General features: G+C 42.9%; 1 protein-coding gene across 1 annotated transcript in view; it reads right to left on the minus strand.

Moving 5' to 3' along the window:
* Positions 1-623: 623 nt before the first annotated feature.
* fggy (FGGY carbohydrate kinase domain containing) overlaps positions 624-12583 on the minus strand; it is a 62260-nt gene continuing 50300 nt past the window's right edge. The window contains exons 12-15 of the mRNA XM_041271232.1: positions 12455-12575; positions 9118-9212; positions 1329-1390; positions 624-881 (exon numbers count right to left, since the gene is read on the minus strand). Coding sequence (XP_041127166.1) covers positions 803-881; positions 1329-1390; positions 9118-9212; positions 12455-12575 — 357 coding nt within the window. The 3' untranslated portion in view covers positions 624-802. The remainder of the gene's footprint in view (positions 882-1328; positions 1391-9117; positions 9213-12454; positions 12576-12583) is intronic.

Raw genomic sequence — 12583 nt, forward strand, 5'->3', positions numbered from 1 at the left:
TTATTATTACACCGTGTAACAATTATTATTATTATTTTTTTGTTCCTGGGTAGTAAGTGTTATTTCCTAATTGCTTATGCCTCAAAAGTATAGAAAATGGCTATTATTCCCCACAAACTTTGCTTTTGTGACCAGGACAGTGATATTTCAAAATATCACTATTTCCAATGGGAAAACGGGCAAATGCGTGTCTTTTCGTTCACATAAGTCAGAAAAAAACAACATATGAATCCAAATTAAAATGTATTTATACTAAAGTAATACAAAAATGACTACAAAAGATTTAGAAGTGAGTAGTTTTTCGAGATTTACGATTATACTGTATTTACAGTATAATCACTTTTGTTGGTTCCCCAAGGGTGAAAGGTCTCCGATTGGCAAAACGTCACAAAATACGTAATTGCCCATCTTGCCCGTCTTGTGGTTGGCTTCTCCGGAAAGGCAGTGTACTGAAGCCGGTACCCTTTCTCTGGGGTAAATACACTTTCACACCATCTGAACGTTACCCCAGTGCATTGATCTGCTGGATGTGGAGCAGCTCTGAAATGCACTGTCACTTTAATTAGCTTTTAATAGCACCCGCAATTTGACAGCGACTATAAAATTAGGATTACGTTACAGGCTTGGAGTAACATTGTGATTTAATATTAGGATTAGGGTTATGTGTAGATGCTTCTGGAAGCTTGGCGGTTCCCAGACAAAGTAAAGCTAAGATGCCCAGCTCCCATCAACCGGCAGCAATTCCAGTACATGAGCCTCTGTTTTGACTGTGGGAAGCTGCCCCCATCTCCCTTCATTACAGTCAGTCCTGCATGAGGGCTCTGCACTCCTTCTGAAGCTCGACCAGTCTCCGGAACACTTTGTACTTCTTATCGTAGAAACTGAGGAGAAAACAAGTGAGAGTGTGTGTGTGTGAGAGATGAGAGGAGACACAAGTTTAGACCTGATGCATTCATTTTTTAATACATGTATGTATTTTTTAATAAACATTTTGAAACGGGTGAGCAGATGGAACAAAGGTCACCTAGGCCCCACTTTCTGTGAAATATACATGTACTTGTAAAGCTGTCATTTATAACAGGCAGGTGGAGCCATTTGCTTAAAATCCCACATTTCAAAACGTATTATCTGAAAGAGCATCTACCCATTTAGTGTCATCGCTCCGTCTGTAAAAAGCAGTTTGCTAATGCAGTGTGTAAGTGCCTAGCCAAGCCTTGATTAACCCCTTTTTAAAATTTTTACCCACCCTTGAACACTGCCATTGTTATTAGGCTATAAACACATTTTAGTGTCCAAAGAAGCTGAAGCAAAACCACAGAGAAACTCACCTGCTGTGCTCAGGGTTTGACTCAATGATCTTCCCAGCTCCTGCCATTCTCCCCATTGCTTCCTGTGAAACACAGACACACACAGTGACGTCCACCTCGTTTGAGAAAGCATATGGCAGCGCTACACACTCCTTTAATGAGTCACATCCATAAGACTTAATACAACTCCCATTATAACAAGCGTGGGTTTATACTCGGAAGAGGCAAGACTCGCAAACTTCAACCGTGTTACAATATAATCAGACCTCTTACTTCACAATTAAAACACCCAGGACAGAAGTCGAAGGGTCAGGGCTGTCAGAATTAAAAAGAAAAAAATCATTTCATTTCAAACAATGAGCAGGAATACTGGTCATTTACATTAACCCTGGTGTATTTTTAGTACGGTATTACGGGAATGCTTTGAAATGCGCCTGTCTGGAATGGCAGCTCCAGCAAGTGGCTTCAACAACCAAATCTGGATTGCGTTGCCTCATAAAATGGGAAGACATGCTTACTGGTCCAGGGCTTTCATTGAAACTTTGCCCAGTTCAAGGAATGTATGCAGCCCAGAGGAACAGAACTGAGAGCTGGATTGTCTCGTGCCCCAGGGCGCTCGCCACAATGCAGGCATAACATTGCAGCTAATAAACCACGAACAGAGCCAGAGCCAGAACACTGAGTTCCTGTTCGGAATTCGGACAAGGATCAGTGCAAAGCATTGACCATGATGACCTCAAGTAACACTTCTATCCAATAGCTGCATGAGAGACACAGATATGTGTGCGAGGAATAGGACAAAGTGCTCTTGTATCATCCATATCTGATGTCCATCATATCTGTATATCACATTATTATGTATACATTACACTATATGTACACACATATATATAGATACACACACACACACACACACACACATATATATATATATATATATATATATATATATATATATATATATATATTATATACAGCAAAACTGATTTATGATAGAGAACATGCATATATTAGGTTGTTAAATGTATTATTATGAACATGTCGATGATACACCAGTATGCCTTCCATCCTTCTTGGTTATAGACTGCCCTTTTAGTGCTCTCTTGCTAACATCCAACATAATCCTTGCATTGTTCTGTTCTGAAAGCATATTTCACACAGCCTCAACAAAGGGCTCCTTCACCAGCTCAGCGGGGCAACAAAACCGTCTTCATACTTTGCATCATTTTGAGTCGTTTTCTGTCGTTGTTGTTGCTGTCAGTTTGTCTGGAGCCAGACAAAGCTGTTAACAAGTTACAGAGACTCAGTGTGAATAAAAAGAAAGCCTTTGGTGACCCTGCAGCCTTTTGTCTGCCAGACACTGCTGAGCGCCAGTGCATGCAGAAATACCCATCCTCTGCCCACAATAACACCCATCCTCTACACCCATCCTCTAGCTCCCTAACAGAGCTGCAGTATAAAATCCATTGTATACACAGTACCAGCAGTATCACAGGGGTCATTCTTGCTGCAGTAGACCCCATTCTGGGCAGGTGTCTCCTCAGGGTTATCGAGAAGGTGTGGTTTGCACTCAACAAGAAGAGGATGTGTATGTGTGGTAAAAAACAGTTCAGATGACTTCCTAAACAAATAACGCTGTTAATCGTTTTAAAGCTTGCTTGAATAATGAATTGACGGCTGGAGCAACCCTCCTTGCCCCACTTGGAATGAGCCCCAGGTATACTGCTGCAATGTTACATTAGTGTAACTAACTGGTTAACCACTCCGGGCTGACTGTCTGGGTTTCTCTGCAGAGAAACTCAGGAAAGTAAAACAAGAGGATGGATGAGCTTCTTTCTCATGCAAACTGGCTTCAGAAACAGCAGCTCCTTTGTTGGTAAGTTCAAGTTTGCACTCGCAGGATAACATCCCATTATGTGACGTGCCAGATGATCCTGTCCTGACAGAACAGGACCCAAGCTAACGAGCTGTCAGCAAAGTTCTTAAATACAAGTATACATTTGGATTTGATGACCTTTAGCGTGATGTGAACCGCACAGCTTGTGTCGAGTAGATGTAAAACAAGAAGCCCAGATAAAACTCAACAGCACAAATCTAACAGAATCTGATACACAGTAACAACAAATTCAAATGCTTACTGAACAAAAACACAAAGTTGTTATGATTCCCTGACAGTCCTCTCTGAAGTACCCGTGTGCTGAAGGAGGCACCAGCCCAAACCTTTAACTATCTGACTTACAGTTTTGCCTAACTGAATTACTGCTGGATCTTATCACACTGAAAGCTGAAGACGATTTAGCTCACTGTCCCAAAATAAACTTAAGGCACCTTGACTGCAATCATCCGAAACATTTGATGCAATCTGAACTCAGGTATTACTGACGATCTGCAGCCTGACCACGCTGTTGCAGAGGAATGATGGTCTTCGCTGGAATGCACATGCTGTGTCCGGCATGCTACAGTTCAGTTTTACTACTTGGTTCAGTTTACCCACCAGTTGGCTGGGCTGTCCTTTTCAAAGCCAGTGAGTGTGCTGGACAGGTTGCTGACTCACTCACGCTATCCAGTAACATGCAGGATACCCGTTCATATCAACCTGGGCGATATGACCAGGGGCCATCCATTGGAATAAATGTGTGTCTTTATCATGAAATGCAGATTGCTTTTGTGTTTCATCAAGACGTCTCAAAAATCTTTGAATGTTGATTCAGCCAGCCTCTTCACCTTGAGCTATCGCTTCACCCTTTTGCCTCCCTGTCTGCAGGATTTGATTGCAAAACCTGCTATAGCAAGAATGCACTGTGCAGCTCCTGTCACTTAAACACACCATGACCCAGAAAAGTGACCTGTGTTGTTTGCACTCCAGTCTATAATTAGAGTTAAAGCCTTGGCTTGTATTACATGGCAAGAAACCAAGCACACTACAACGTTAAAAAACAAATATCTGTGATAAGGTTCGTGCCAAAATAAATCACTGCGCTGCACTGAACGAAGGGAGAAAGCACTGACACACAATGAGATTAACTTGTCGGCAGGTTTGCCTCATTGTTGAGACATGATTGAGTGGCTCGAGAATCTGGAGTGTTACCAGGGAAAGAGGTGTACAATAGGAGATACAGTATAGACCTTCTCGCAGTTACCCATAATGCTCTTTGTATCTCCAGTGAAACACCGTTTTGTACAGAGAAGTTAATCTCCTTCCACTGTCTAACGAGAGGACATCAATCAAATACATAAAACACTCAAACTTCCTTAAATAAAGTCTGTAATTGTTTAAATATGGTAAAGGAATTTGTAAATTACCCAAGTTGTTACTGGTACTTGAAGGTAATATTTAGTAATTATAAATGTAAGTACTGTGATCAGATTACTTTTGGTAATTTTCAGCAAACAGTAATCCAGGTTTAAGCATGTTGCAGTTCTTAGGTATCTATGCCAATGTATTTACCTCACACAAGCAAAAAAACAGGGATATACAGGGTGATCAGAAAGTAAGTTTACCACATCAACACGCAATATCATTGATGTGTGAACTTACTTTCCAATCACCCTGTACATAGAGAGACAATACAAGGGTTAACAAACAAGAACTAGTGTTGGCAAGCATGTGATATCTACTGAACACACAAACCCACCGTTCCAGCATTACCGGACACCTCCACTAGATGGCAGTAGCACACTGGTTCATTTACAGCATCTTAGACAATCCCAGCCTACTATAGTGTAAATGATGCATGGTACTGTTACTGCCTGACAGTATATACACTGTTACCAGCACATGTGTTCCTAAATTTGCTCATAAAATACTATGAAAGAAAAAAAATTCTGGGATAGTATTGATAATCTAGAAGTCAATCTACAAGCACAGGTTCTGATGACTCTATGAAGCAGCCCTCAATTAGGATATACTCACAGACCAAGCTCTAGAGGGTTATGACGGTCGCAGCTCCACGTCCAGCACACAAGGGCACTTGCTGAATTTCCAGTGGCTGCTGTTGACAGACAAGTGCCTCTGGTAGCGCTGAGCAGACACAGAGCAGTAACTGCATGTGCTTTGTGTTAATAGCAGCATTCATGGTAGAAAAGCTGAAAATAAACATAACCAAGGCTACAGAAACCTTAAACCAGGGGCATGCTGTCTACCAGCTAACTGGTGTTTAGAATAAAACAGCAACTTTGCTGACTTGTGCCGTCAAATGCCTGCTGACATGACGCGATCAGTATTTTGCTTGTTTTTGGTGCTCAAACTTAGTTTTTTTGGTGGCTACTTGTGCCAGCTGTATGACTCCTAACAGTAACACCCTTTGATAGAGGTCAGAGTGCAGCAATTAGGAGTTCCACCTCCCCCTGCTATACTCAATCCTATGAAACCCCCCCTCTCCCCATCCCAGTCAAGGACGATTAAGTTACAGAAATTAGCTACAGTTCATTGCCACCTCCCCCCATCCACAGACCTTTACAGGAAACCTCAATGGCAGCCCACAGCTGGCATATTTAAAACATGATACAGGCATGGAAATAAGACCTACTGCAGAGTAGTCTGATCCAGTCTTGGTTTCACTATGAGTTTAATAAGACACACCTGTGCTTGTTACCTATGCACCATGGCTAATGAAGCTTGTAATGGGTGAAGCTGCTATGCCAAACTCCCTCAAGTTCAGTTTTGTCATTCAAAAGAATGTATTCTTTACTTTCAGCCCAGACACACAAACAGACACAGTGTAATTCTCCATCATACAGACTCCTGTCACTTTTGGTCTGTCTTGCTGCTTAGATAAAAACTGCAGGTCCAGTAACCAGACCAGACAAGCTGATGTATGTCTGGGTCTGTTAATACATACAAGCTGAAGCTGAATAAAAAGGCATCTGAGCCAAATGGGCTTTTTCAGAGAGGAATAAAATGATTGAAATAAAAAAAAAATAAAAAAACAGTATAAAACTAGCAGGCCATTTACTGTTTCTGGGGGTGGGGGGGTATTAGCAAGCCTTCTTTAAGAACCTGCAGATATCTAACTGCCTTTACTGGGTCTCATGGTCCCATCACAACAGGTAAGACGCTGCTGTTACACTGTCAGCAATGGACTTGTAAGAGCCTCAGATTGACATCACATTGATCTTAAGATGATGAGACTGTTCTTAACAAGGCAGAGGGTTACAGGACCCTGTGCTTCTGCCAGCTCAGATTCAGGTTCACCACAGTATCTGACCTTGCATTCCACAGTGCATGAGGGGAGAGGGGGCAAGGTTACTGGATGCAACAGGGGCTCCATCCAAGATTCTCGACAGAAATATCCATCAGGCAGGCCTGTTAACAGATGCACTGGCTTTGTCATGGTGGGTTCCCCGCAGATCAAACACATTCTCTGCATACCGAGCCAGAAAGGCACCTGACAGAACGCATTAAGAGTTAAAAGCATGACATACCCATGGTATACAGGCTCAAGCCCCGCTATCTAGCAAGCATTCCTACTGCAAACAAGCACAGAGAAAGAAATTGAGGATAAAACACTCCTTGAAATTTTTTTTTCTTCTCGCAAATGATGGAACCGGATTTGAGGGACAACAAGTGATAACAGTCGGGCTCGGCGAAACTGAACTGATCCTAGATTGATTCAGTTTTAAAGAAAGGCCTTTTAAGGAGTTTATTGACAGTAACCCAGGCAGCGAGGACCTGCTGTCTGCTATATGTAAGGACTGTACTTAATAAACAGCAGCACCCTTACACTGAAACCCAAGACAACACTACAGGGCTATGTAAGGAAAGCAGAGCCACCCCACACATGGTGCCTCCTTTATTCATTTCACAGCATGAGTGAGACCTTTTACTGCTTGAAATCCAGGAGCAAGGTGGCACTTTCAAGCACTCCTCTGCCACACACACACACACGGGCACGGGCAAACAAACTTCAAACTGCTTGTTGGTTACGCTGTACAAATGTCACTCCCCTTTATGGAAAGAGAGACATGATATTTTTGCCCTTAAGAGACAGTGGGAAACAGGGTCAGGAGTGAGCGTCAGAGTTTTAACTTTAAAGCCAACTGCCAGTCCTCTGTGGGTTCTCTGCATGGTGATCATACAGGATGGAAACTCTGTGTACACTGAATTAGTCCAGGAGATTTGAACTAGGCTTATTTATCACTTTGAATGGGCTGTCAGTCACAATTGCGGAATGTGAGGGGTAAAACAAAGGACAAATACCACAGCCAGTCCTTCCGCATTAGTAAACTGATTTTGGGGTGCTGCAGAATAAGACTCACATGCTTGATAAAGTTAAAACGTTCTTTAGGAGGGATGATCATCTGTTCGGGGTTACCAAGATATCTAACGAACACGGGTCCTGAGCGGGGTTAAGGTAATACATGGAAAACATCTTGGAGTCAAAAAACAACACAGCGTAAAAAAAAAACACAACTAAAAGCACCTTCTTTTGGAGTTTGAGAGTACAATCGCATTGCACTTGTAATGTTGTTTTAACAAAACAAAACATAAATACAAATGATATGTTATTAAAGGAAAACCAATAGCCAAGGACACTGCGGGAGGGAGGGTGGGAAGCTGTCAGTCTGTCAGTCTGGCTGTCAGTCATCCCCCTGTGTATAGACAGGCTGCATTGCTCAATGCCACTGCCAGCAGATGCCAGACTCTGTGGCTGTCAGCCTGCTCTGCGAGCCCCCCAGGGATTTGGTTTTATCGTGTTTGTAATGGCAGGGACGTGGTATGTAAAAGTACGAGGTGAGCCCACCAAGTGAGAAGGGCAACAGATGTCAGCCGGTATCATGTATCAGTCAACATCCAAAACACAGGGGGCTAGAGGCTTAGTGCCTCTGAAAACATCACGCCACTCTCTCCCAGCACGGCTATGTTAACCCCTTCGTTATGAAGGATACTGAATCCTGGGGGCTGCTCAACAGGACTTTGTGGGTGCCCAGATACCCCAAACTAATCCCAACATGTATTTCTTTCTTTTTCATAAGAAGCCATTAAATCCCAAAGTAAGTCCTTAAAAATGTGTATTTAATCAGTATATAATCGGCGATAACCATGTGTAAAAAAAGAATGTCTTAGTGTTATTATTATTATTATTATTATTATTATCTAATGAAATGTTTTATAAACGTGCTGTATTATAATTGTGTGCTTCACTATGGAATGGCCCGTTCCCCTTGCAGTTGAGAGCCAGAGATGTTTTGCATATGCAACAATCCCAGCCATGTAAATCTTGCATTCACACGTGCATTGATGGAACCTCGGCTCTCTCTTGCTGTCTGCTTCACATCCAGACGGAGATATTCTATCTTCACCTGCCACGCTGAGGGGCTGGTGGAGTACAGCCACAGACGGTAGAATTCCCAGATCAATCACGGAAATCCAACAACTGTGTACTGGGTTACAGACCAGCTCACACGCTTGGGATCTTGACAGCTGCCGACTAACAACGACAACAGCGTTTTACCTCCAGAGACTTTTCAAAATGACTTGCAGGACATGAGCACTTCGACCGTATGATGATAAAGGGGGCAGTGAAAAGGGCACAGAAGTTAACAGAGGGCTAAGAAAGGGATTTTTACAAAACTTACGGACTCCACTTTTAAGAAGTGTATACGTACAGTACACCTTTAAAATAAACATCTGAATGCAAAGATTTCACCCCTTCAATCTCACACCGAGGTGCGTCAGCTCTGTATCCACACACTAAGTAAAGCCGTCCCCCTGAGATATCATCTGCTGCTTAGGTAGAAAATTACAGTGGGAACCCACGCTGTACACAGACAGTACATTTCCACAACATGGAGCTGAACCGCACTGTACCTGAATGGAGTGGAAGTCCCCCGAGGCACAGGCTCCCAGAATAGCGGCTCCGACTAGCACAGACTCCACCTCTCGAGACAACACCACAGGCAGGCCTAGCCAAGAGAGACACAGCACAAACCCATTGACATTACTGACCAGAACTAAATACGTACATAATAAAAAGAGTTCACCAAGCTGTTCCCTTATAAAAGTGTCCCATGGCAAATGCATAGCATAGTGTAATGAAGCATAAAAGGTAATGCATAGACCAGCACTATAAAACCCAGAGAGGTACAGTACAGGATATTAAAAACGTGGCAAATCAGGGTATGGCAATTGCAAAGTACCAAGGGGAAAAGCATGGGAAAACTGCAAAAGAATGTAAATCTGGTGTGATAACCCTTTAAAGGACAAGCACGGGCAGACATGAAGATCAAGAAGGACCTCAGTGAGGTTTGTACTAGAGCAAAGAGACACTAAATGAAGAGGCAACTTTAAGCTTGAGAGACCTTGATCTAATTGTGCAGTTCTAATTTTGTAAAAAAAATATATATATATATATATATATATATATATATATATATATATATATATATATATATATATATATATATATTTTTTTCTCGTTACAATTCTTTTTTTTTTATTAAAGACAGATTTTTTACTGTACTTTAGTTGGTTAGTACAGCAACAAGCACGGACACTATTAAAACAGTAGTGACTCAAGCCCAGATGCAATATGAACGTGGCCGTCTTGGGTTGCTGTCAATTAACGGTTAAAAACAGTCATATCAGCTGTCCGGTGAGGCCCCTCCCTCCTAACTGGGTCCCCAGGAAGGCTAGTGATTTCCCATGCAGTGTGTCAGCTATGCCGGACAATAACCTGAAACTGTCTGTGAACCCGGAGTCAATGAGTGACAGGAGGAAACCGAAACTCTAGCTCAAACAAACAGCTCCCTGATCAGTTCCATCGGACTTCCCCCACCCTCACTCTCTCGCTCTCTCTCTCACTGACCAACCCTCCTTCCAATGTAAGGCATGAAGGGCCATTCCAGTGACTTATTTTAAAGATGCCTCTCCCAATTACTTGAACTGAAAAAAAAACTATCAGTTCTGTGATTAACTGGCTTTCAGGAGCAAATCAGCTCAGTCCACTGGTTCATTGTACTGTATGTACAGCCAGCTGTATTAACAAGACAGATAAACAACTAACAACGAACAACTTACTATACACAGTTATATTAAACATAGTACATAGTTTATATTATATCAACTTTTGTATCTATTAATATTTATAATCTATCTTTTTAGCACTTAATACTTTAGTTGAAATGTGTGCAATTACATGATTTTATTCACACGTGAAGAAATCCTCTTTTGTTTTTTTAATCCATATATGAACAGTAGTTTTACATTCTTTGAATAATACTGTGCATATAAACCCATCCTGTATCTATTGAGTTAAAAAGGGTATTTAGCATATTTTCTCAATACCAGGGGAAGGGGTTTATACAGTATAATCCCCAAGTAAAGCAAACCTAATTCTGTTTTTTAATCCAAGAGGAGCCCCAGCCTCTTCTTCTCATAATTTCCTACAGTGACTGCCCGACTGGCTGGAGTGCAGAGCCCAGCACTGCCCTCGGAATGTGTGGCATCACGTCCTGCAGCAGGGCACTAATGAGTCAAACACTTTCAGCCATGACCTTTCCCCTCTCTGCGACCCCAGCCTCCCACACAGGGGAATTCCAGGCTAACGCAGCCCTTTGACCGTCTGCTTGGATAACTGGAGCACCATCAGGATTAGCTGTCAAATCTGGCTGATATTTAAACCAGCCTCTTTATTAATAGCTCCTGAATGCTGATTCCTCTAAACTACAGCCTTCCTTCTGCACCCCACTCCCCATGCACATGTGTGTATGTGTGTGTGAGTGTGTGTGTGCACGCACGCACGCACGCACGCACGCACGCACGCACGCACGCACGCACGCACGCACGCACGCACGCACGCACGCACGCACGGACGCACAGACGCACGCACGCACGCACACACGCACGCACGCACGCACGCACGCACGCACACACGCACACACACACACCTTTGAAACAAGATTCCTTTTGTATTTGAGTGGGCAGGGAAGTGTGTGAGCCACAGAAGCAGTATCGCTGAAACTGAAAATATACTCTCGCTCACCTTGCCCTGAGGAATCCTGTGTGTTTCCTCTAGTTCCTGGGTCTTTCATTCCTAGTCATTTTTATCCAGGCCCTGTAATTTACAAGCTTCCCTGCATTCTTTGAGCAACAAAAGACAGCACTGAAGATCAAACTGCCCCTCCTGGCCTCGCCGTCGCCTTTCATCAGAAATCTTTTTCAAGGTGAATTTGGAGATTTCCAATTTTGCAGCAGCTGTAACTGCACGGTGAGGTTACATGAAATACAGTACCTTGTATTTCTGTGGGCTCTGCAATGAAGGTGATTCCAAGGTATGGTATTTACTGAAGAAGGTTGTCATTTATTTGCACACATTAACAGGTATTATACAGTATTAATCAAATACCCCTACTGATAAAACCACAGGGCCATCATATCAAGCGCAGTAACGGAGCATTTCAAAGTTATGGATGAGATCTGTAATCCATTTTCTTTAACGAGGACCCTAACGAGGACACACACACACACACACACACTGAGCAGGAACCCAGCAGGCCTCCCATAGCTCCCCCTTTCGCCCATCACCTCTGTAGCTATAGTCTCCACTCCGATTTGCATTCAGCTAATTTGCCCCTAACAAAAACATATATCCCTGTATAACACAGTATTTTGGACACAATGCTGCATGAATACTTAGCTATTTTGAAGTAACAAGTACAATCTCCTATAGAAACAGTAAATCAGCAGTTCGTACTGATTGATTTCTTACATCCAGTAGGGGCAGAGTGTTGCAGCAGGACAGGTGTTTGGTTACACACTCTGGTACAGAGAGTTGCAGGGGGAAAGGTGTTTGGTTACACACTATGATACAGTGTTGCAAGGCGATAGGTATTTGATTACACACTCTAGGGCAGAGTGTTGCAGGAGGACAGGTGTTTGGTTACACACTCTGGTGTACCTGGGTGTTTGGTTACACACTCTGGTGTACCTGCTGTACTTGAAGGTAAAGTCGTAATTCTGAGAATCCTATTGAGGCCACAGTGTTGGCTTTTAACTTTTTAAAAAGTCACCAAGATGTGACAACTGAAAAACAAAATGACATACAAAGTGCATCGAAACAAGAAGAAGAAGAAGAAGACATTAGTTGAGTTAACTGATACTTCAGGCACGTGCACGAAGCATTTCTTCCAGGGCTGACCACGCCTACCTGTGATGTCTGCATGCATCTGCACGAACAGCAGGTTTTTGCTGAGTCCCCCACACATGCACAGGGTGCTGATGCGATGCCCTGCAGCCTGCAGCGAGTCCAAGATGTGTCTCGTGCCCAGCTAGATCG

The sequence above is a fragment of the Polyodon spathula genome, chromosome 14, assembly GCF_017654505.1.
Source record: "Polyodon spathula isolate WHYD16114869_AA chromosome 14, ASM1765450v1, whole genome shotgun sequence".
Taxonomy (NCBI): domain Eukaryota; kingdom Metazoa; phylum Chordata; class Actinopteri; order Acipenseriformes; family Polyodontidae; genus Polyodon; species Polyodon spathula.